This window comes from Schistocerca piceifrons, chromosome 4, assembly GCF_021461385.2.
Source record: "Schistocerca piceifrons isolate TAMUIC-IGC-003096 chromosome 4, iqSchPice1.1, whole genome shotgun sequence".
Taxonomy (NCBI): domain Eukaryota; kingdom Metazoa; phylum Arthropoda; class Insecta; order Orthoptera; family Acrididae; genus Schistocerca; species Schistocerca piceifrons.
In genome coordinates, this window is record NC_060141.1 from 750,453,808 (window position 1) to 750,477,054 (window position 23,247).

The window sequence follows — 23,247 nt, forward strand, 5'->3', positions numbered from 1 at the left end:
TTCAATGATGTGTGCCCCAAGGAAGTATATTAGGGCCTTTCCTGATTCTTGTGCACATTAACGATTTAAGTGAACCCCAAAACTGCAAAACCTATGCTAATGGCACATCTTTTGTCAGCTGGGGCTGTGATATGCAAACTACTACAAACAGTAGGGAAATAAATTATAAATTTCTGTCAAGTTATCTTACTGCAAATAAGCTACTCGTAAATAAAGAGAAGACAGTGACAATGCAATTTACACTTAGCTATAACCAGAACATAAACATAATTCTATTTACACCTCCATTGGCCCTTGGCTACACAAACATATACAAATTTTTGGGCATAACTGCTGAGGAACGCCTGTCATGGAAAGAACATATAGACCATATCTGTAAGAAAATGAGTACAAATATGTACCTACTGAAAAGGGTGTCAGCATTCGTAGATCATGATAGCTTGACACAAATGTACTTCAGAGTGATACGTCTACATCATTAGTATGTTATTAAGATACGTGGCAGGGCACCAGCTGTCTATACAATCAGGCTCTTCAAACTACAAAAAAAAAAAAAAAAAAAAAAGGAAAGAAAGGCGGTAAGAGTGGTAGCTAAGGTAAACAGAAGAGAGGAATCTTCAGAAAATATGAAATACTAACCATCTACACTGTGTACGTTCTGCATGCAATAATATTTGTGAAACAAAATCCAGAATATAAGGCAACAAACAGTAATGTATGTAGGGACAATCCACGGCGAAGGGAAATCTTTCACCGAACTGCATGTCAAAAAAATGCTGCAGATCATAGTCCACCTGCAATAGGAAACATCTTTTATAAAAGACTTCCATCTGGCCTCAAGACAGCTAATTTAAACACTTTAAAGAATAAACTTAATCATTTATTAATAGGGGAAAAAATTCAGTGGAAGATTTCAAGTTGTAATATCCCTTTAACAGTATATATAGCATAAGTTTGTTTTTACAACACAAAAATGATAATTTCGAATCTTCACACACTATATCAATGCATGCATTTATATTTCAAGTTGTAAGCTATCTGTAAAACAGTGTTTATACTATTAGTTAGTTTTTGGAACGAAAAAAAAGGTAATTTCTGACTTTCACTACTTATATCAGTGTGTGCACTGAAGTATGTTAACTAAACCTTTGTATATGTGAAGTAATATCTATGACAAATTCCGAAGACTGATTGTTATATGGACAGCAAACAAACAAGTAAACAAGCATTCCACTTCCAAGACTCTGTCCATTCCATTAATTCTTGTTATAAGCCCTTTGTCGTTTCTGGCAGAATTATGATGTCACTGGCAAATCTATAAGTTTTTATTTCTTCTCCCTGAACGTTATTTCCTTCCCCAAATTCTTCTTTGCTTTCCTTTGCTGCTCCCTCAACGACTGCTTCCCTTTCATGCCCTTTGAGTCTTTTAATTGGAGTCTTGTTTAGGTAAAGTTGTAAATACCATTTCATTCTCTCTATTTTACCCCTCACGGTTTCAGAAGTTGAAAGAGTGTATTCCGTGCAATATTGTCAGAAGTTTTCTCTAGATGTAGGGTTGCCTTTCTTTACTCTATATTCTAAAATAAATCGTAGGGTGAGTATTGTCTTTTTTCGGATACGAACTTCCCAAAGGTCATCTCCAACCAGTTTTCCCATTCTTCTGGAAATAATTCTCGTCAGTATTTTGAAATCATGACTCATTAGAGTGGTACTGTAGTTCGGTAATATTCACATCTGTCAGCACTTGCATTCTCTGAAATTGGAATTGTTATATTCTTCTTGAAATCTGATGGTATTTAGCCTCTCTCATACCTCTTGCGTACAAGATGGAATAGTTTTTAGTTACGCGCGTACAATCCCAGTTAAACACAAATGTTGCTGATATTAATCAGGTGAAATTTGACCGTTGAGTAGATATTTGTTTTGCATAGAAAGAAACCTTTTGTTCCTACTGTAGCCTTAAAGAGTTAATCACTATTTAACCCATTACAAGCATAACCTCGTAATGTGACCCTATAATTTCTTTATGTATTCAAATATGATTTTTCATGGCCTATCCTCTTCGACTATCGTAACTTTGGAATCGCGAAAATAATATCTTTGGGAACTGTAAAGTTTTGCCAATCACCTCCCGGTTAAGTAAGAATGTTTGTGAGTAATGCGGCGTGTTACGGGTTCGGTTTCGTAGAAGTTTGTGGTTGACAGTAGTGCCTGAAATACCCACCGAAATTCTGTATAGCGTTATCACGCGACGCGGTTGCACCGAATAATTAGTGATTATCTAACTCCTGGTTTGTATAGTATGATTCATATTCCTGTTGTAAATGTCATAGGATGTTTCGTTAATTCGTCCGGCTTTTTTATAGTTCCTGTATTTTTAAAAAGAAATGTTTAATATACAATTTTATGAATTACGTACGGAAAGTAAGTCGCTGAAGATATGTGTTGTTTTAAGTTATTGCTTCACCAATGGGGTGGTTATTTATCTTCAAATTAAAAGTACTAAACCTAACTGCGCAAATTGTACGTTGCATTAGTAATGAATGTTCATTTTTTTTTAATTTGTCGCACAGATATGGAAAGTGGCGATCACATTCATACCGACAGATTCGTGTCGAGTTCAGCGGAACATTCTAAACCACAGGAACATGCCGAATTGGGAATGATGGAAAATTTACGTAGCAGTGAAGAGCTTGGTTTTATGGGAGACAGGCACATTGAACACCAGCCAGAGGATTTTCTTTTCGGTGGGGGCGTGAGGAAGGATAAATTTGTGCCTTCAGCGACCGACGTTAATCAATTTATCCTTCATGAAAGCAGAACGAACGTACCAACAGAGGAAGGGTTATTAGCTGCCAATACAAATGTTGGGAAGCCCAGCGAAGCAAGTGAAAATGAAGATTTAGGTGTTGCTGAAAGGACACACAATTCTGCTTTTAATGTCAGTGGCCAAGATAGTTCAGGTAGTGTGGACATTGGGGAAAATGGGCTTAATAAAACATCGAGCAAAATTGCGCCAGAGAACGGACAAACAGCAACGGAAGCCGAAGAAAATCGTGATGGTGTTAACAGTTTTACCTTTCCTCCGGACAAAACAAGTGATTCAGTGCCCAGAGATGAGGTAGCAAAGGACTCGGATAATACTAATCTACAAACCAACATGGATGTACTGAAAGTAAGTCCCCAAATTAATAAGACTGACGCTGAAGACTTTAAATCAAATGATAATTCACTCACACTCGGTGAAAATGCAGATCTCAGATCTGATGATCACTGGTCAAGTAACAGTAAGACTGTGCAGCAAAGAGAGTCTTTAGGTCCGAGTGAACAGAAATCTGAGAATGAAAATGTGAAAGAGAGTAGTGAGAATAGTAATAATTCTTTTATATCTAATGAAAGGTCCGAGATCCAAACAAAGACTGAAAGTGATGAAATTTCAGAAAGTGAAAAACATCTAAAATTTGTTTCACATGAAGGTGATAAAAAGGACCCTGTAGAAAGAAAGCAACAAATTGAGTTTGAGGACAAGCATTCTGCTTTGAATAAAAGTGAAGGAGAGTCTGTGGAAGAGAAAAAACAAACTGAATCACCTGCAATAGCTGGAAACACACATCTAGGAGAGAATCAGGAAGACTTAAAATTAGACACGTCTGGTAAACAAGAGGAGACAGATGAGAACACTGATAAAAGATCTGAATTACCAGTATCAAAGGATGAAACCGAAGATGAATGGTTGGATATTTTGGGCAGTGGACATCTTAAGAAGAAGGTATGTAATATTTCTTTCAGGAGTCTTTTGCAGTTAATGTCAAGTAAAACTGATATTTGCCAAACATTCATGATGATAATTCATAAAAATTATTTATAGCCTATGTCTATGCAAACATTATAATTAGTGCTAATAATTTATAAGTTATGAAGAGGTGATGGTTTAAAACTACTGCTGATACGTTTTTGCAAAAGCTGTGTAAGTTAACGACATTTGTGCGTAGAAACTGTAATGCTTGTGTAAGTATATGCAAGCAATGCACCAGGTTGCTATACTAAGCAGTCAGAGATTTTACAATGCTTTGGACACTATACTAATTATGGTTTTCACAGTAAGAAATGGTAAAATAACTGGCATTTGGAGGTTTTAGTCTCTCAAACTAAATTACTGTAGGAGCTGTGGGTTGTTAATATAATATAAAAATTGAATTATTGGTACCCAGAAAACAGGTTTGTTCAGTACATTGTTTCTGCCCTGGTGCCTCACATAATTGGCAGAAAGGAAGGAAAGACCTTATATGAGTGGTAATAAGTTTTAATATGAAGCGAAGCTTTGGTGATGTTTTATATCATCTGTATTGAGAAACATTAAAAATCTGACTTCAAACTGAAAAATCCTACTTCAAAGTTTGAAAATGACCTCTTTAAGTGAGGGACAGTGAAATGGATATTGTAGAAATGGCAGACTAATACGTGAATACTGATTGCAGCATGAAATGTATAGTGTTGACCAGAAAAGAGGAAGAGATCAAAGCCATAACCTTCTGTTTGCTAACTTAAATCATTCTGAAATCATCCAGCATTATTTTTCCTCCACAGGAGAGTATTAGAAACTTTTTCATTGAGTTACTGTCATTATAGTGTTGCATTAGTATTGCCTGTAAACTGTAGGTTGATTGATTCACATTGAAACCTAAAAGTTCTGGTAAGTTCTTGATAAATGTGTTCTGTCTGCACAAAAGATAATTCCTTTAATTTTGTTGTAGTGATTCAGGTAATGGAAGAAATGACTGTGTGAATCAGTGCAATTTACTCTTTATGATACATATATTGCTTAAATTAAAAATTATGGCTACATGTGTGAGTGATAGCTCAGAAGAAAAGTTTGGTTATGGAATATCGACTTTGTTGTTCATTAATAGAAATTTTTGACAGCTTTGTAATAGGTTTGTGGGAAATCCTTACCTTGGTGGAAATTTTGTTGTTTAATTTGTTTAGCTTCAGTGTCATGGAGTGATTGGCAGAAGGGTGGTTGGACGTTGTATGTGGTACTGGAATAATAAGTAAATACAACACAGTAATTGGCATGTGGTATTGTACATAAGTGAATAATGAAGTAGGCCTAGCAATAAAGAATCGAATAAACACACATAATAACTAGCTACTATAAACAAATAAAATTTATAGGGTTACGGAATGGTTGTAGTGTAATTATACGCTAAGACACAGTGTCAGTGCAATTGCAGAAGCATGTGTATGTTGCTGTAAGTACTACTTCATTGAATATAATTGTCAATTTTGTGTGTCAAATGTTCATGTTTCTGGAATACAAGTGTTTCTGTGAATTTATATGAAAAAATTGTCATGCGAAATGTTCAGTAGCTACTGGACTTTTTAGATATGACAACGTGTGCTGTTATATATGGACAGCATATTTGGAGGTTGGTGCGTTCTTGTGGTAAATTTGATGTCCGCAAAGTTCTTGAGTATGTTAATTCCAAGTTGCATTCAGAGGTTGTGTGTCTGGGGCTTGTAATAGCCCTGGATCCTGCTGTGAAGTACTGCTCGCACAAAGTGGGTTGACACTCAGCAAGGTGGTTGGAGGGAGCGACTGGCATTTTCTATTTATGGTCATTCCCATAAATCACTGTGCAGAGTGTCAACTTTGTTTGCATGAATATCCACTTTCTGGGTGAGGAAATGTGGGCAGACTGTATTGTTTCTGTAGAAGAATGGTGCATTGGTGGGCTATTTTGTAAATGTGGAAAAGCTGTAAAAATAAGTTTCTATTGCTCATACCAGTGACCTATTTGTGGTGCTCTCAGGGAAAAGGACATAAAAGTATGTCCACATGATGCCTCTTTCCTCGTGTGGGAATAAAAGGGGGTGCACAAATATTTGTGGAAAGAGTGCATGCACGCATGGGCATTCTTGAATCCACACATTGCCTAATTGTGCAAGGAATCTGCTATAGATCCCCCTCTTTGCTTGGGAGGTTGTGCACTTTTGTGATGAAAAGGGGACAGGAGGGAGGGAGAGAGAGAGAGAGAGAGAGAGAGAGAGAGAGAGAGAGAACACAAAAGTAACTGTTGGTAAAGAAGTATCTAAGGTAACAGAGGTATGAGAAATATATAGTGGCAAAATTTGTTCACAAGTTTTGGGAGATGGTGAGATTTTAGATTTTCACTGGGAAAACAGCAGTGGCAGTAGTGCTAGCAATAACATATTGTTAGCTGGTAACTGGCAACTTATCAGTTTGACCTATTTATTTCGCATTTCAGTGATTGCTCCTGAAACTGAGAAATACTTAAGGGAGTCTATTAGTTGATATGTGGAGGTTAATTGACTTGCGTTGCATCAGTTGTATTTCATTTTATGTAAAAAAATTTGTTCACACAGCCATACATTATTGAAGCGAAGAGGTCTCTCACCTTGCAACACATACAGCAAACAACTTCACACAATCAACCAGGGTGTCACAGTTCACTGAATTAAGTAGGTTCTTCAAAGTTACCATCTAAAATGCAAAATCTGCAGAATGTTCACACAAATGGACTCACTGAGGTGGATTTGGAACCACCGACTTAAATCATGCTGCATAAAATTTTGATCTTCCAACACTGAATGTTCTTTGTCATACATGGTTAAAGGTTCTTCAGTACTTCGGATCATGTATCTTTTCACTTTCACCACTTTTTCTCCTGCATCTATTATAATAATAGTGTCTCTTGTTGGCACTGTGGCAGGAACACTCTCATCTGCTTTTGAGAATGACTCTGCAGTTTGAACATGGGCCATTTTTGGTTCACTTTCCTTTTGCTTCGTCTATCATGTTTTTATGCAGATGTAATGCGCTAAAGAATATTTTTATTACATGGGGGCACTGGTATAACTTAAAATTTACACCATTCCATTGTAGGAGCAAATAATTCAGCAACTGAATTGACATTTGATAAAAATTCCTCAAAAGTTGCTAAAACTCCAAATTTTCTTTTTCATTGAAGAGGGTAATTAGTTTTGCTCAGGCGTAATCATGCGCATGTTCAATAAATTCTCTGTGCTTTCTTAAGGTATGCACTTTGTAATTTGACTTTGCTGACCGCTGCTACTTAACAGGACTAACAACCACCTTAATAGTTGGGGATTCAGGGAATGTAATTCTTCCTTTGCAGATGCAAAATCTACATCATTCTTACCAGAGGAGACTACTTCTTGTTCATTCACTATCTTGATATCCTGTTAAAATGTTTGGATCCGAGGAAGTGATAAATATAAACATCTTTACTTTAAAAGAACCTTGAAATTGATACTCACAATCTCAACACAGAAGAAGAAAATTTTGTACTAGTCATATTCATTAATAATTTAAAGATCATTTATTGGTTTTGTAAATAATAGATTTCAGCTATCAATTGTCCTTTTCAAATTTTGTTGGCAGATCTAGATTTCAGCTAGAAACTAGCCATTCTCAATGCACTATCATTATTGATCAATGCACGTAATGCCTGTTGGTCGGGCTTCATCCACAGTTCGTTGAGTTGTATTCTATTATTTGCAAGTCAATAACAGTTGCTGCGTGCAACAGCTTTCTGAATGGAAGGTAACCTGATTTATTGTTTTTGTTTTACCACATTGGTCCAGTAGATGGCTTTTTATTTTCAAAATTGAGAAATTCCATAACCAGTTGCAGAACCAGAAGCCATGACTGGGAAGGGTGGATTGGTGATGAATGGTGTCACATTGTGTTCAGTGATTAATCGTTGTTCCATACTACGCCAGATGAGCACTGTCGGTGATTATGGTGGTGACCTGGTTAGATATCCAAATCCAGTGGTTTAGTTGGTGTGTGTTTCCACACCAGAGGGGGTGCAATTTCATACTGATAAATGAGGTCATTCCCACACAGAGCTCACCATTCTTTGGTGATATTGTGCATGGGTACTACAGGGCCCCAGCCTTTCCAGCATATTTTCCCTTTCTGTGTTGCATGTCAGTCCTCCTATATTTTTTCCTGTCCCTTGGGGAACATGTCTGGGATATTTTTCGGACATTGTTCAGAGCTTTTAGTTGCCTGACGTCAGAACAGTCCAACTACTTTTATTTCTTCATTCTCCAGCCGGCTGGAGTGGCCGTGCGGTTATAGGTGCTACAGGTTGGAGCCGAGCGATCGCTCCGGTCGCAGGTTCGAATCCTGTCTCGGGCATGGATGTGTGTGATGTCCTTAGGTTAGTTAGGTTTAATTACTTGTAAATTCTAGGCGACTGATGACCTCAGAAGTTAAGTCGCATAGTGCTCAGAGCCATTTGAACCATTTGTTCTCCATCTCTTACCCTTCCTCCGCTTTAGCATTTGCAGTTCCTATTAGTTTTTTCTTCCTACCTGTGCTCTCCTGAAGGCCGGTTCATGTGTGTGAAGCATAACAGGTGACTGAGTAATGCGTAATTCCCAACACCAGGTTGACTGAAAGGCAGGGTTCATATGTACTCCCTGGTGCAGGCCAGACTGAGGATGGGGTGATTGTGTGAGTTATTACCTTTCCAAATTGCCAATTGGTCCCCCATCAGGAGTTCGGGAAGTGTGAACAACCACCTAAGACGGGTGAGCCCTGTTGGAGGGCGGACACCCAGTTGAAGGAGCGCGCTATTGGAGATGCTGTCAGTTATGGAGAATTTTCTTGCAATGAGCCAGTCACCATTTCAGTCTATGTCTACTAAACGTAAATGGGATAGGGCTAGAGATCAAAGAATCTCCCAGCTCCACCGAATGCTGAACACTTTGCATGGTACAATTTATACTAGGCTGCTCAATGGTCTGAGAGAGAAATCCAGACTTAACTCACTGATCAGGGTTTCGTTGTAGTCCATGGGATAATGAAAAATTTTGATGCAACCTTAGTGCCAACCTGCACTTTTATCAAGTTTGACAGAGTAGTGCTTCCATCAAAGATCAAAGCAGGCTATGAAGTCATCACGGTTCGACTGTACATTCCAAACCCAATGTGCTGCTAACCAGTGTAAATGTTAAAACCACAGTCGCATGTTCTGTTGAAACAGGGATGCTTATGAGGGGATTGCCCACCTCCTCCTTCCTGCTATATCAATAATGGAAAAATTTTGATGCAACCATGCAGCCTCATCCCGAGAATGTCTGTTGTATCTCGATGAGCTGGCTGTCTAGGAGACCTGGGTGCAGGAAAAAGTGCCCTACCCTCTCACTCACAAATTGTTGGCTAATCGAAAGCCCTGTGTTTTACCATCTGGTGCTTACAGTACCATTTGTCCTACACCTCGCCCGATGGAGAATGTGGCCATGCGGACTTGTAACCTCAAATTCAGCACTGCAGTTGTAAATTCACCCATTATCACAGTAGCATCCATGTCTCCTCCTCCTCCACCTGTGCAACAAGCCACCAAATCTTCGGCTCAGACTGTGAAATCACCAGCTACGCAATCGGTAGGCCAAAAAGGGCAACAGCTTGTTCATCGTATTGAGTGGTTCGTTCAGGTGCGTACTCGAGTGACCTTTTCCTGTGTGCTACCTGTTTGCTGATTCATACCCCACCTACATGTAACCTCAGTCGGGAGCTTTCGGAGGCCGACTAGAGGCTTTATTCCTCCCTCCATCTATGAACATTTTCCCAGTTGTGATGACCAGGTAGTGTACCTCGCAAATGTTATCCTTACTGCTGCTGAACATTCCATACCTCACATTTCATCATTACTCTGCTGTGTCGCTGTCCCCTGGTGGTCAGGTGCGCCATAACGAGATTCACGCGTGGAGACATGCTCTCTGCGTTTTTAACTGTTTGTTCTGTGATGGCGAACTGTGTTCGTTATAAACAGTTGTATGTACAGTGTTGTCACATTTTTTGTAATGGCAAAAAACTTAGCTGGATTTCATTAACTAGTTCTTTCAACAGTTCCACTCTCTCTTCCTTAGTGCAGGGCAACCTCAATCAGTTGTCTGAACCTCGTCTAGTGGCTAGTGTTGCTGCCTGTGGATCACGTGGTCTCAGGTTCAATTCTTGGCCGGGTTGGGGATTTTCTCTGCCTGGGGACTGGGTGTTTGTGTTGTTATCATTATCATCATTCATGACAGTGGCTAGATTGGACTGTGTAAAATTTGGGTCATTGTATGTGTGCTAATGACTGTGCAGTTGGGTTTCCCACAAACCATCCACCACCACCACTACCTCTGTTGGTTCTCTGGGACAAAGGTCTATATCCTGATTTCCAGCCTGACCGTAGCAGGTGTTGTCATTGTGGACCCTACAGCTGTCCAGTACCTTGGGAAGCTATTTTGTGGAGTTTCCAAGCTCCAACCCCTGTCACCCTGCCTTCTTTGGAAACAAGTGGAGGCAGCTCAGGTGATACCCTTCTCTCTCAGAATTGTGAGTGCTACAAGGTTACCTATACTCTGAGGGAGCTACATCATGCTCTCACTTCATCCCAGTCTTCCACCCAAGGGCTGGACAGTGTTCACATTCAGATGTTGCAGCACCTTTCTCTCACAGGCAAGCACTTCCTCCTTCATATGCACAACCGCATGTGGGTAGATGGTATGTTTCCCAAATGGTGGCATGAAGCAACTGTCGTACCTAGACCTAAGCCCGGTAAGGACAAACATCTTCCTTGTAGCTACTGCTCCATTTCTCTCATCAGCTCTGTTTGCAAGGTGATGGAATGTATGATTTGTGGCCAGTTGGTATGGTGGTTCGAATCTTGAAATCTACTAACTGTTGTACAGTGTGGATTTTGAGTGTGCCATTCTGCAGTCATTAATGGTTTTCCGCAGAAATACTAGACTGGCCATGTTTTCTGATATGGAGAAAGCCTAGGGCACATGCTGGAGGACTGATATCCTCCGTACTCTGTACACATGGACTTTTGAGGCTGCCTGCCCCGTTTCCTTCAAAAATTTTTGAAAGACCAAGTTGTTCTCTGGCTCCCTTTTCGTTGACAACTTTGCAGTCTATTGCATTGCTCCTTGAACTTGTCTCCTTGAGTGGTGTCCTCAGCAATGTCTTGATAGTCTTTACTCATGGAGTATCAGCAGTGGCTTTTGCTTTTACACTGACAAAAACGTTTGTATGAATTTCTGGTGGTGCAGTGGGTTTCTTCCACCACCTTTACATCTTGGGCCTGTTGCTCTTAGTTCACAGAAACTACAAAACTCCTGGGACTGTGCTTGATATGAAACTTTCTTGGTCCTCCTACATGTATTTGCTGCCTGCTGTGCCTGCTCCCTCAGTGTACTGTGTATCCTAAGCAGTACTTCCTCTGGAGCGGATCAGACCACCCTCTTCCGTGTGTACCGTTCCCTTGTCCATTCGAAACTAGACTATAGGTGTTATGTTTATGCATCTGTCGATATTAATGCTGTCTTAAGTATCTACCATTGTGGAATCCATACGGGCACTGGTGTCTTTTACACTGGCACCTTTTGCACTAGCTTAGTCTCCATGCAGGAGCTGCTGCTGAACTACTGCTGTCATATTGATGTGATGTGTTCTATTCAGCAGATACACATGCTGTTTGTCTGACATGTACAGCCAACCCTCCAATGCTTCCTCCTTTGAGGACTTCTTTGACTGCCAGTATGGAGTGCGCCCCTCTTCTGTTACCTCCTGGAGTTCGCTTTCGACTACTGCTCCAGCAGCTTGACCTCACGCTACCTGCCCCTTCCACGATTGGTGTAAACCCTTCACCACTTTGGCTTCATGTGACTGTCTGTGTTCACATTGGACTTCGTTTGCTTACTAAGGAAATTATTCCATATTCAATCTATCACTGTAAGTTTCTCGACCTTTGTGTACACTGATGGCTCTCAGACTGACCGTGGTGTTGGTTGTGCCTTCATCGTTTGTACTGACGATTTATGGTACAGTAGATCTCTACGCTCTGTATCAGGCCATGCAGTAAATCTGGAGACACAGGCTTTTCAGTTGTCATCTGCTCCAATTCCCTGTCTCTTTCAGAGCCTTGTGTACTGTACATAGTCCATCACTTAGTGCAATGGGTCCAAGAAATGTTCGACGTGCTTACTCTTAAGGGAGCCACCAGTATGTTTGTCGGTTCTTGGTCTCATTGGTCTGACAGAAAATGAGGCTGCTGATGGTGCTGCCAAGGCTGCAGTCGTCCTACCTTGGTCTGCTATTTCTTCCACCTCTTTGGATGATCTCCATGTAGCCATCTGGTGGCAGGTGGTGTCACTTCGGTATCACCACTGTTCTTCTCTTCAGAGAAACAAGCTCCGGGAAATTAGACCTCTCCCAGCAGCTTGGCCAACATCATCTTGGCCCTCTCGCCAGAAGGAGATCAGTTTAGTTATGCTGCGTATTGGGCACTGTTATTTTAGCCATTGTCATTCGTGGCGATCCCCCAACCACTTTGTGCTCATTGTCATCAACCTTTGACAGTTCGCCATTTCCTGGGCAAATGCCCTTTCTTTAACCACTCACATTCTCATATATTCGTGCCATCTGAATTATCAGCTGGTTTAGTGAAAGATGCGCGGGCTGTCGATCGCGTTTTACTTTTTGTCTATCGTAGCAATGTGGTGATGGAAATTTATCTTTGGTTCCAGAGCTCTGCTGTTTCTACAGTATATTTTCTGTGTTCTTAGCTCTCTTGCCTTCTGTCAATTGGGCTTAATGGAAATTTTCTTTTAAGTTCTTTTGCTTCTTGATGGTCTAAGGTTATGACTTGGGCGCTCATGACCTTAGTTGTTTTTACGCCCTAAAACAAACGAACGAACTCATACTCTAAAGTTCTTTCTAAATTTGACATGATTTTGTAAACACTAAAATAATATCGCATATCCTCTCAACCTGTGAAGTTTCATTTTGTCTCCTTCACTTTTTTCTGTGTATAACAATGTTTGTGTTTGTCTTGACATACTGGCAGCCTTGCAGCTCATTCTGAAATATGATTTTATTGCATGGAATGACTGGTGATTACAAGATTCTAGTTCATTTTAAATGAAATTTTGTTGTTCCATAGACTCAGCTAACAATGGATTAGATTTCCATGTTCAGTGAACCATCAGAATATCATACTGTGGGGTAGAATGAGTACATTGCTTCATAAATATTAACATTCTCCCAGTCGTCGTATTTTTTCATTTTCATACATATTTTTGTATGAAGCATGACTTGGTTTTACCAGTAATGGGAATAAGCAAATACTCACCTTACATTTGAGTATTGAGCAAGTTGACAGGCATGTAAAAAAAAAAAGAGCTTGGACATAGCCGATTAGTTTTCAAACTTACTTTCTACTCTAGAGCAAAATTTACATCATGCAGATATTCATCAAAAGCTTGTGAGCAGTTTTTGTTTGTTTATTAGGGCTTTATTTATGTGGAATCATGTGTAAAAGTAAACATTACCATCAGAACAATTTCATAAAGATACCTCTTACAAGATTTTTACAGTATGTCATTAATTTCATAAACTCGGCTACTGTGTGTGTGTGTGTGTGTAATATGCAAAGATTGATTTGATAATCTTTTATCTCTTACAGATCATTAAAAAAGCAGAAAATGAGTATAGGCCACAAAATTTACATATATGTGAAATAAATTTAGAGGGGCGCCTTGAAGATGGAACGGTAGTAGAAAAGTTTGAAAATCTCAAAATACAAATTGGTGACGTTGAGGTAAGTACTCAGCTGAACTTCATTGTGATTGTATCGCTGAAATACAAAATAATGTTATGACTTGCTAAAGTGCACGTATGGCATGCCCAGTGTTTCCCTTGTAAGCTGCCATTGGTACCTGGTTACCATTTGTAGCCAAACAGGTGATAGTATACAGTAGCCAGTGAGAATTGTTCAATCCTATCAGGTTTCTCACGAATATTGCCCTTTCTTTTCTGAGTCTGTCAAGATTTTACAGGTATTGGTTAGGACAGAACCTAATAGGTCATCTTAACTTAGAGTAAAACAAAATACCAGCTAACTTTATTTATGAATTGTTGGAAATTATGGAGCAGCTGTGCAACTGGAGACCCACACCAAACTTAAGATTCATCATGTTCATTTCCCATCATTCATCACGTGAACTGTTACCAACAGCAGCATGCAACAGAAAAGTTGTTACACCGAAGTGCATTTTCATCTAGGACTCGTTTTCTTACCAAGGCTTCTCATTTCAAAACCTTTCTCATATGCAGGTCATACAGGGAATTGATTTGGCTCTACCTCTTATGAATGTGGGTGAAGTTGCTTTGCTGGAAGTTGGCCCACGATTTGCTTATGGGAATTTAGGTCGCTCACCGGATATTCCACCAGATGCAAAGCTTATGTATACAATTGAGTTACTGAGTGCTGAAGGTGAACCAGACCTAGAATCTCTTTCCATTGCCCAACGCAGAGAAATAGGGTAAGGATTTGTGATTGTGTACTTTGTACATGATTTTAAAAATTGGTTGAATGTGATGTTAACTAATTACAGTGTTTTTGACTTAATATCTTAATATGTATTACACGTATTTCGTTTTAGCGATAAAAAACGCGAACGAGGAAACTGGTGGTTTTCCAGGCAAGAATACTCATTTGCTATACAGAGTTACAGGCGAGCCATAGAGTTTCTGGATGAAGCTGAAGGTGGATTCTCTATTGAGAAGAAAGATATTTCAGAGGTAATCATTCAATTTTTAAAAGTACACTTATGAACATTAGTTCATTTCCTGCTTGATCAAGTAATTATGCACTGATTTGTTTCCAAATATTTGTAGGATGCGGAAAAACAGTTGCAAGAACTACTAGAAGATAGGTTGAAGGTATTCAATAACTTGGCTGCAGCTCAGATGAAGATAAAGGCATACGATGCTGCCCTGAAGTCAGTAGATAATGTTCTTCGTTGCCAGCCTCAAAATGTTAAAGCTCTTTTTAGAAAAGGAAAGGTTAGTATCAAACAAATATTTATTTTTTGCTGAAGTAAAAGGTGTGTTACTCCTAAATGCATTGTAAATTTTTTGTGTAATGGTTCTTATACAGTATCTGTTGTCGATGAAATAGCTTCAATTTTGATTTGTAGAGATGGAAAAAAAATTTCTATTTGGAAAACAGGTGTTTCGTAAAAGGGATAGTTCATTACATCCTACACTAAAGAAAATTGCAAAGATGTTTGAAGTAACAGATTGCTTATGCCATTGCAATACATATTTTCTCATGGATTTTATTTTGCTAATACCACTAATTAAAGTAGACATCAGCTAGTGTCATTTGTGGTAAACTCCCCCCATACGGCCCTTGCTGTGGCTGGGTGGCGCCCGTGGGGCGAGCCCATGATCAGAGTGGGTGGTACTAGGGTGGACGCCTTGCGCATGAAGCAACAAAAGCTTCACCAGCATGACCATTCTGTGACCGTCTCAAAGAGTGGTAGCAGATGTGACACCCCTTCTGATTCTTCAGCCTTCCCCTCCCCGGCCACCCCCTGGGAGGAGGGTCAAGCTCACCGGCTGGGGTTGAAACCTTTCCCCTGGTACCTTGTTTGTAACAGGACAGATGGCGGAAGTTTTGCCATGACCAAGCCTTTGTTTTTCATGGAGACGATTGAAGAAAAGTATGGCAAAGTGGAATCGATGAGTAAAATGCAGTCAGGTGCTTTGCTCATAAAGACCTTCTGCTACCCAATCTGACACCCTGCGTGCTTGTGGCCGTCTCGATGACGTCCCAGTCTGTCACGCCCCACCAATCTTTGAACTCAGTACAGGGCATTATTTTCCGCAGAGATCTTTTTCTCCAAACTGATGAGGAGCTCCGTGCTAACCTCTAGTGGTGAGGGGTTTGTTTTTATCCACCATGTGCAGCGAGGCTCTCCAAACAATCGTACCGCTATGGGCGCCTTTGTCCTGGCCTTTGAGGGGATGTCCTCCCAGAGAAGGTCAAGGTAATGGTGTATCGGTGTGATGTAAAACCTTATATTCCACCACCGATGAGATGCTTTAAATGCTTACGGTTTGGACACACGTCTTCCCGCTGCACCACTGATCCCCTCTGCGGTGACTGTGTGCGACCCCTCCATGAGGGGAGTGCCTGTGCTCCCCCACCAGTGTTTGTAAATGGTCATGGACGGCATTCTCCACACTCGCCTGTATGCCCGGTGTTTGTGAAAGAAAGGATTCAAGAGTACAAAACCTTAGATCAGCTCACCTAAACTGAGGTTGGTCAAAAGTATGACCGGCTCCATACCGTGTCTGTCTTTTAGTTTTGCTTCCGTTATGTCCATTCCTCCTCCTACCCCCTCCTCTTCCCAGCCCCACCCCATTCACTCCATGCCTTCAGCCTCCTCCTCCCTCTCCACCTCCCCGTCAGTACCCATACCCACCCCTTTGGGTGCTGCTCCCCCTCCCACGCTGCAGAAATGCTCCCCTCCTTTGGCGGCCACCAGTACTGGAGCTCCCTCCCGGGACTCCTCTTCCCGGCACCCCCTTGGAAGGTGATCTACGGCTCCACATTAGCAGTGCGATCCACGACCGGTGGGCGCCAAGATTGCCCGGTGTAATTCTGTGCCCGCCCTCGCTGAAGTCTTCCCTCAGGGTGTATACGACCCGGGACAACCGGGAGATTCGGGAAAAACCTGGGAATTTTTTCATCCGGTAGAAAACCGGGGAAAACCCGGGATATTTTTAGAATTCCGGGAATTTTCATTGTTTTAGTTGGTTACATTTTTGTAATTATGACTGGTAAGAACCGATACTCTAACAAAGGATATTACTGTATCCCGCTACTGCAGAATAATACTTCAACAATACAACATAAACAAGAGAAAAAAATGGAAAATAACTTAAATTGCAAAGGAAATTCGCCATATACGACGACGACACACAGTGCTCATGCATGCGTCTGCCAATTGAAAATGTCAGAGGCTTTAGGAAGACTATGCAGTGCTTCATAACATCAAATTGCTTCCAATGAGCATGAAGTCGCAACTGTTTACATTCAATTTGTTTTAGCAGTTACGTGCGGGCTCATGCGCATGTGCAGTTGAGTCACGTTTGAGTAATAGATTCTTCCGCTTCTGGCTACAGGAATGTGGCTGTTGGCTGCGCAAGCAGTCGCAGCAAGCAGCTAGATGCTGCCGGGAAAAGGGGGTGCCAAATTCACGTTCTTGAGGGAAAGAACTAGCATCTAGCCCACATTTGCCTATCGATTATTCATATGATTTTGATACGCTTCCCTGTTGGTTTTTGGACATTTTTGAACACATTTTAAGTTGATTTTTGAATGCGTGCACAGTGTACGTGATGTCACTGTCAGAGGAATCCTCGTTGCATCTAGAAATAAACTTTCCGCAGACAAAAGGGGACGGGGCTATACGAGCTGAGGGAGTAAAGCCGAACGGATGAATGCCAGTCGCTGTCTGATTATGTGGTTGATTGGGTTTGTGAATGATCAGCGTTGTAATAATTACTAGCGAAATACATTGACTCAGACTACCAGAATGGAAATAAACGACTGACAGGAATAACAGGCGAGAAAGATTACGTATTATCTTGTAGGTGTATCCAAGAAAACGAAATTTTGACAGAAAATTTTTGGCCAGATCGCTACACTAGTAAGGACCATTAGTACAGTCCCCGGCTAGCAGCCATTTTTTCTATTCTGGAAGTAATGCGGAAAACGTGTTGTTTGAACACGTAATAACGCCTAACCGGAAAATAATTAAGGGATTCTGGCAGGGTTAGTGAAGTTAATTGGCAAACAAATTTTGACAGTGGCAGCAATAGCTACAGAATTGACTATGATAAGATTGTTTGTTAGAACGAGGAAGGAGAAGAAACGGGGACATCACACAAATTATGGTAGAATAAGAAGATTCCAAATTTATATAAAAATTTTGTAATACTACGTTTCGATCTCGTGCTTGAGAAGCTGGTGCGTATGAATGAAATGTGAAACTATTTCCTAACATAAAGCTTTTTGCTTGTAGTAGGCCTAATAGGCATTTGATATTGGTACTTATTGGATTATATTCTGTCGTGGTATAAAAATGGCCATTTGTGCCAAAACAGTCTCATTTATTTGGTGTGTTACAAAATTGCTGCCATATTAGAAAGGCCTATTTTGTTTTATCTAGCAGACAGTGACAAAATAGACGTAATCAGATCGAGAAACCACACCAGTCTTGGGTATTATTTGTATTAACGGTGTTTCCAGTAGTAGATAACGACATTTCGAATTTTCATTTAGCAAAATGTTTTACGAGGTAATAGATTCTTCCGCAGAAAGGAAAGCACGCCCTGTAAAGCTGTAGCAAGATTAGAGAGAAAAAAATTCTAGGAGCTAAGGTTTGATGAAATGTGTAATTTCTTACTTATCTCTTGTCAGTATTGGTTTTATATATCCTATATTTAATTTTGTCACACAAAACAGCAAGTTATTAACTAACAGGCAATGAAGAGTTCAGATTTTGTGCAGAGTTCTTGTTCTCTCGATTACAAGTAATCCCATCCGCTATTAATTGCGAGATTTTTTTTTTAAAGAGGGGCAGGCTGTCAAACCGGCCGACTAGGAGCAGGAGAGGCACCGCAGGACATTTCGATTTCCTTTCTCCTGAATATAGTTTGGACGTGCGGTAGAAAAATGCTGTATGAAGAGGCGTGGCACTGCACTTACATTTTCTCAAATACGTTTGTTTTGTGTTTCAGACTTTTCAGAAAGATGTGCACTACAAGGTGAACATATTTTGAAAATTCGATTTTTTAGTATTGACCTCGGATCGCAAATGTCGTAGATCCGGGGCTGATGCACAAAGCAATCTGAGCTGTAGTGGGTAGTCTCCACGTGACCCGTGTTTACGTTTAGTAATTTTGCTATTTCCCCTTCGTTTACTCTCACGTCAAATGAAAACAAATCTGATATCTGTGGCCAGGAGCTATCAAGTGAATTAAAACACATTCAAATAATTACGGAAGCCTGAAATATGTCATTAGTTTCAGATTTTATTTTAGTTCCACCTTTCTGACAGTGAAGCATTAATCGCCTTGCAGAACAATGAAGTTATTTTTGTCTGTTTGCTAAAGAAATTTGACTTACGTTAACCTTTTCCGCAGAGGCAGTCAATGTATTTGAAACGAAATGTTTAATTCCACAGTACTGGCTAGTTACAACTGTTCGCAGCATTTCAAGTGTATGTTTGCATTTTCTAGCACGTATGGCATTATGCCATATTAAAGAACCAAACATGGTATAATACAGTACTGGTGCTCCAAGAAAATTTACATCCCGAAAACCACACTGAAAAGCTTATTATCAGGTCGAGGTCTACGTCATTGGGAATCTGGACATACAAATGTGCCCTTTAAGTATGCACTTTAAATGTGCACAATTTAATATGGTTTTCACGAAATTCCGATGCTCTTGCAGTATCCTCTGATGTCTTCTTTCTTTTGTGACATAATTTATGATCTTTCAATGTTTTACACGTACGTACATATGGGCTTCCTACGTCATGATAGCTACCCAAGCGCAGTGTCGCCTGTTATCTGCGCTTTCTGACAACTGCTGAAATGAACCTATTTCTTACAGGTCGCAGGAAAATATCACGAATGGTGGTTTGAAAAGCGTTAATTTCAAAGTAAATATCCTTTTACGTAAGTTGAGCTATGTGCAAGAATGTACCATGAATTTATTAAATCACAGAGCGTTTGACTCTCATTTAAAAATCAACTCTTTGATGACGAGCCATTTAGAAGAATTTCGAACCCTAAAGATCAGACATTTATGTCATTATTAAAAATTTTACTGGCACATTTGTGTGATATATCTTAAAGTGTAACACGTGCAAAAAGATCAACAGTATATGCGAAAGCTTAGCTTCTTTTGCACCTTGAGACCAATATTATATGCGAAAGCTTTGCTTTTCTTGTAACAACACCATGTATATTAATTTAAACTATTAACTTTCTCTGTTGTGTGTTCGTGTTACGTAACAGTGATGTTGCTGTTGGCTGACTACATCACGTGTCCTCTGAATATCTGCTGTTATTGGCTGGCGAGATCACGTGACATAAGCTACGAACGGCTTACAAAATGCATCGCCCCCCTGCCGGTCCGGGGATTAGAATAGGCCCGCGGTATTCCTGCCTGTCGTAAGAGGCGACTAAAAGGAGTCCATCCCCCTCACGGGAGTAGTTAGCGCCTGCGTCCGGAGACGGACGGTTCCACGACCTATCATCGTGGTCTTTTTGGTTTTTCACTTCTCGTTTCTTCCTTCCTTTTGTTGGTTCCTTTCTTCGCTCTTCTCCACCTCACTGTCTTCCTTACTCTTTCCCTTGACTTCTCCTTGCCTTCTCATTGCCTTTTTCTCCTTGCCTTCTCATTGCCTTTTTCTCCTTGCCTTCTCATTGCCTTTTTCTCCTTGCCTTCTCATTGCCTTTTTCTCCTTGCCTTCTCATTGCCTTTTTCTCCTTGCCTTCTCATTGCCTTTTTCTCCTTGCCTTCTCATTGCCTTTTTCTCCTTGCCTTCTCATTGCCTTTTTCTCCTTGCCTTCTCATTGCCTTTTTCTCCTTGCCTTCTCATTGCCTTTTTCTCCTTGCCTTCTCATTGCCTTTTTCTCCTTGCCTTCTCATTGCCTTTTTCTCCTTGCCTTCTCATTGCCTTTTTCTCCTTGCCTTCTCATTGCCTTTTTCTCCTTGCCTTCTCATTGCCTTTTTCTCCTTGCCTTCTCATTGCCTTTTTCTCCTTGCCTTCTCATTGCCTTTTTCTCCTTGCCTTCTCATTGCCTTTTTCTCCTTGCCTTCTCATTGCCTTTTTCTCCTTGCCTTCTCATTGCCTTTTTCTCCTTGCCTTCTCATTGCCTTTTTCTCCTTGCCTTCTCATTGCCTTTTTCTCCTTGCCTTCTCATTGCCTTCTTCTCCTTGCCTTCTCTGGTCTCCGCCTCGGCGTTTGAGACAGTCTGTCCTCTTTCTCCCTCTCTCTCTTCTTTTTCCTCTTCTTCCTTCCTCCCTGTGCGTGCCTGAAGGCCGACCCACGCGTTCGCACGCGTAGCCGGTGACGGGGTAACGCGTAAGTCCCCGCCCTGGGTAGACATGTAAGGCACGCGCGTACCCCTGGTAAAGGCCAGGCCCGGGGAGGGGTGATTGCCTGAGCTGATACCTTCTGACCATGCCGATTGGTCCCTCCGTCTGTTTCTCGGGAGGTGTGACCTGAGGTGTAAACATTCACCTAAGGCGGGAGTGCCCTCTGAGAGGGTCCCCACAAGGAAGGAGCGCGCCATCGGAGACACTGGCAATCATGGGGGATTCCTCCGCAATGGATTCTACTCCATCTCTTTCGACTTCGACCCAAAAACGGAAACGTGACCAGCCAACAGTGACCAAAGTACTACCGCCTGCCCCACAGTTCCTCGTAGTTTCTCGATCTGAGGACGGAAAGGATTTTTCCTCTGTCAATCCTTTCGTTATTCAGAAGGGCGTAGATGCCATAGCCGGATCTGTCAAATCTTGTACCAGGTTGCGTAACGGCACCTTATTACTAGAAACTGAGAGTGCCTTTCAGGCACAAAAACTGCTTCGGGCCACCCTCCTGTACACGTTCCCTGTCCGGGTGGAGGCCCACCGAACTTTGAATTCGTCTCGAGGTGTAGTCTATACTAGCTCCCTCGACGGATTGACTGACGAGGAGCTTCACTCATTCCTCGCTGAGCAGGGCGTGACGGCTGTCCATAGGGTCATGAAAAAGGTCAACAATGACCTTGTACCGACCCGGACAATTTTCTTGACCTTCGATAGTGTTAAGCTGCCATCGCGTATCAAGGCGGGCTACGAGGTTATTTCTGTTCGCCCCTATGTCCCGACACCTACGCGCTGCTACCAGTGTCAGCGTTTCAATCACACTCGACAGTCTTGTTCCAATGCGGCTAAATGTGTCACTTGTGGCAGGGATGCCCATGAGGGTGACTGTCCACCTCCGTCTCCTCGTTGTGTGAACTGTCAAGGTGACCATGCCGCCTCCTCCCGCGACTGTCCTGTCTATAAGGAAGAACGCTGTATCCAAGAAATTCGGGTCAAAGAGAAAGTGTCCACCTCGGCTGCTCGCAAGCTATTGGCTAGTAGGAAGCCCACGCTGCTCCCAGCGGGGAAATACAGTACTGTCCTCGCCTCTCCTCGGACTACCCGGGAGGTAGCAACCCAGACATGCGATCTGACCTTCAGCACCACGGTCGTCCGTTCGGCCAGTGCTAAGATCGCGCGGTCGACGTCTCCTCTTCCTCCCATCACCCCACAGACACGAGCACCTTCCTCAGCTTCTGCTAAGACGAAGGCATCGAAGTCAGATGCACGGGCCTTCAAGAAGGAACCATCCCGTGCAGACTTCCTCCGTACCTCGACCTCCCAGCCTTCGACCGGTACTTCCACTACACGTCCTTCCAAAAAGGCGCATAGGAAGCACAGTTCTCCTTCTCCGCCACGGCGCATTTCTTCTCCTGCGCCACCCAGCGGTTGCCGCCCCAGGCCGTCATCCGTTTCGCCTGGCCGCACCGCTGGTAGCCGTACATCTGGCCGTTCACTGGCGGAGGAAGCTCCCCCTCCCGGCCATCCTCCCGAGATGGCCGATGACCCTATAGACCCTATGGACGATGACTGTCCGCCTACTGATAGCGGCGGCAGTGCTCGCTCGAAGCCAGGCCCCAAGCGGCCTTCGAGGTGACCACTTCTCTCATCTTCCATTTCTTACGGTGGCACTTATTCACTGGAATATTCGCAGCATTCGCTCCAACCGAGAGGACTTGAAGTTGCTGCTCCGCTTGCACCGTCCGCTCGTCGTAGCCCTCCAGGAAACGAAGCTACGCCCATGCGATCAAATTGCCTTGGCACACTACACCTCTGTGCGTTTTGACCTACCCCCTGTGGTAGGTATCCCAGCTCATGGAGGGGTTATGTTGCTGGTCCGGGATGATATTTACTACGATCCCATCACGTTGCACACTGGCCTGCAGGCAGTTGCCATCCGCATTACTCTCCCCACTTTTACGTTTTCCTTTTGTACCGTTTACACTCCGTCATCTGCCGTTACCAGGGCAGACGTGATGCAACTTATTGCTCAGCTACCTGCACCATTTTTGTTAACTGGAGACTTCAATGCCCACCATCCCCTTTGGGGCTCTCCAGCATCCTGCCCGAGGGGCTCCTTGTTAGCAGACCTTTTCAACCAGCTTGATCTTGTCTGCCTCAATACTGGCGCCCCTACTTTTCTTTCGGACACATCTCACACCTATTCCCATTTAGACCTCTCTATATGTACTCCCCA

At 42.0% G+C, this 23,247-nt stretch overlaps 1 protein-coding gene across 2 annotated transcripts in view; it reads left to right on the forward strand.

The window, feature by feature from the left end:
* Window positions 1-2,105: 2,105 nt before the first annotated feature.
* Window positions 2,106-23,247, forward strand: part of LOC124794865 (70 kDa peptidyl-prolyl isomerase-like) — an 80,274-nt gene continuing 59,132 nt past the window's right edge. The window contains exons 1-6 of one of the 2 annotated variants that reach the window (XM_047258541.1): window positions 2,106-2,291; window positions 2,574-3,769; window positions 13,512-13,646; window positions 14,162-14,370; window positions 14,491-14,629; window positions 14,726-14,893. In XM_047258541.1, the coding sequence (XP_047114497.1) occupies window positions 2,576-3,769; window positions 13,512-13,646; window positions 14,162-14,370; window positions 14,491-14,629; window positions 14,726-14,893 (1,845 nt within the window). In that variant the 5' untranslated portion in view covers window positions 2,106-2,291; window positions 2,574-2,575. The remainder of the gene's footprint in view (window positions 2,292-2,573; window positions 3,770-13,511; window positions 13,647-14,161; window positions 14,371-14,490; window positions 14,630-14,725; window positions 14,894-23,247) is intronic. The other variant, XM_047258542.1, reaches the window with a different exon arrangement.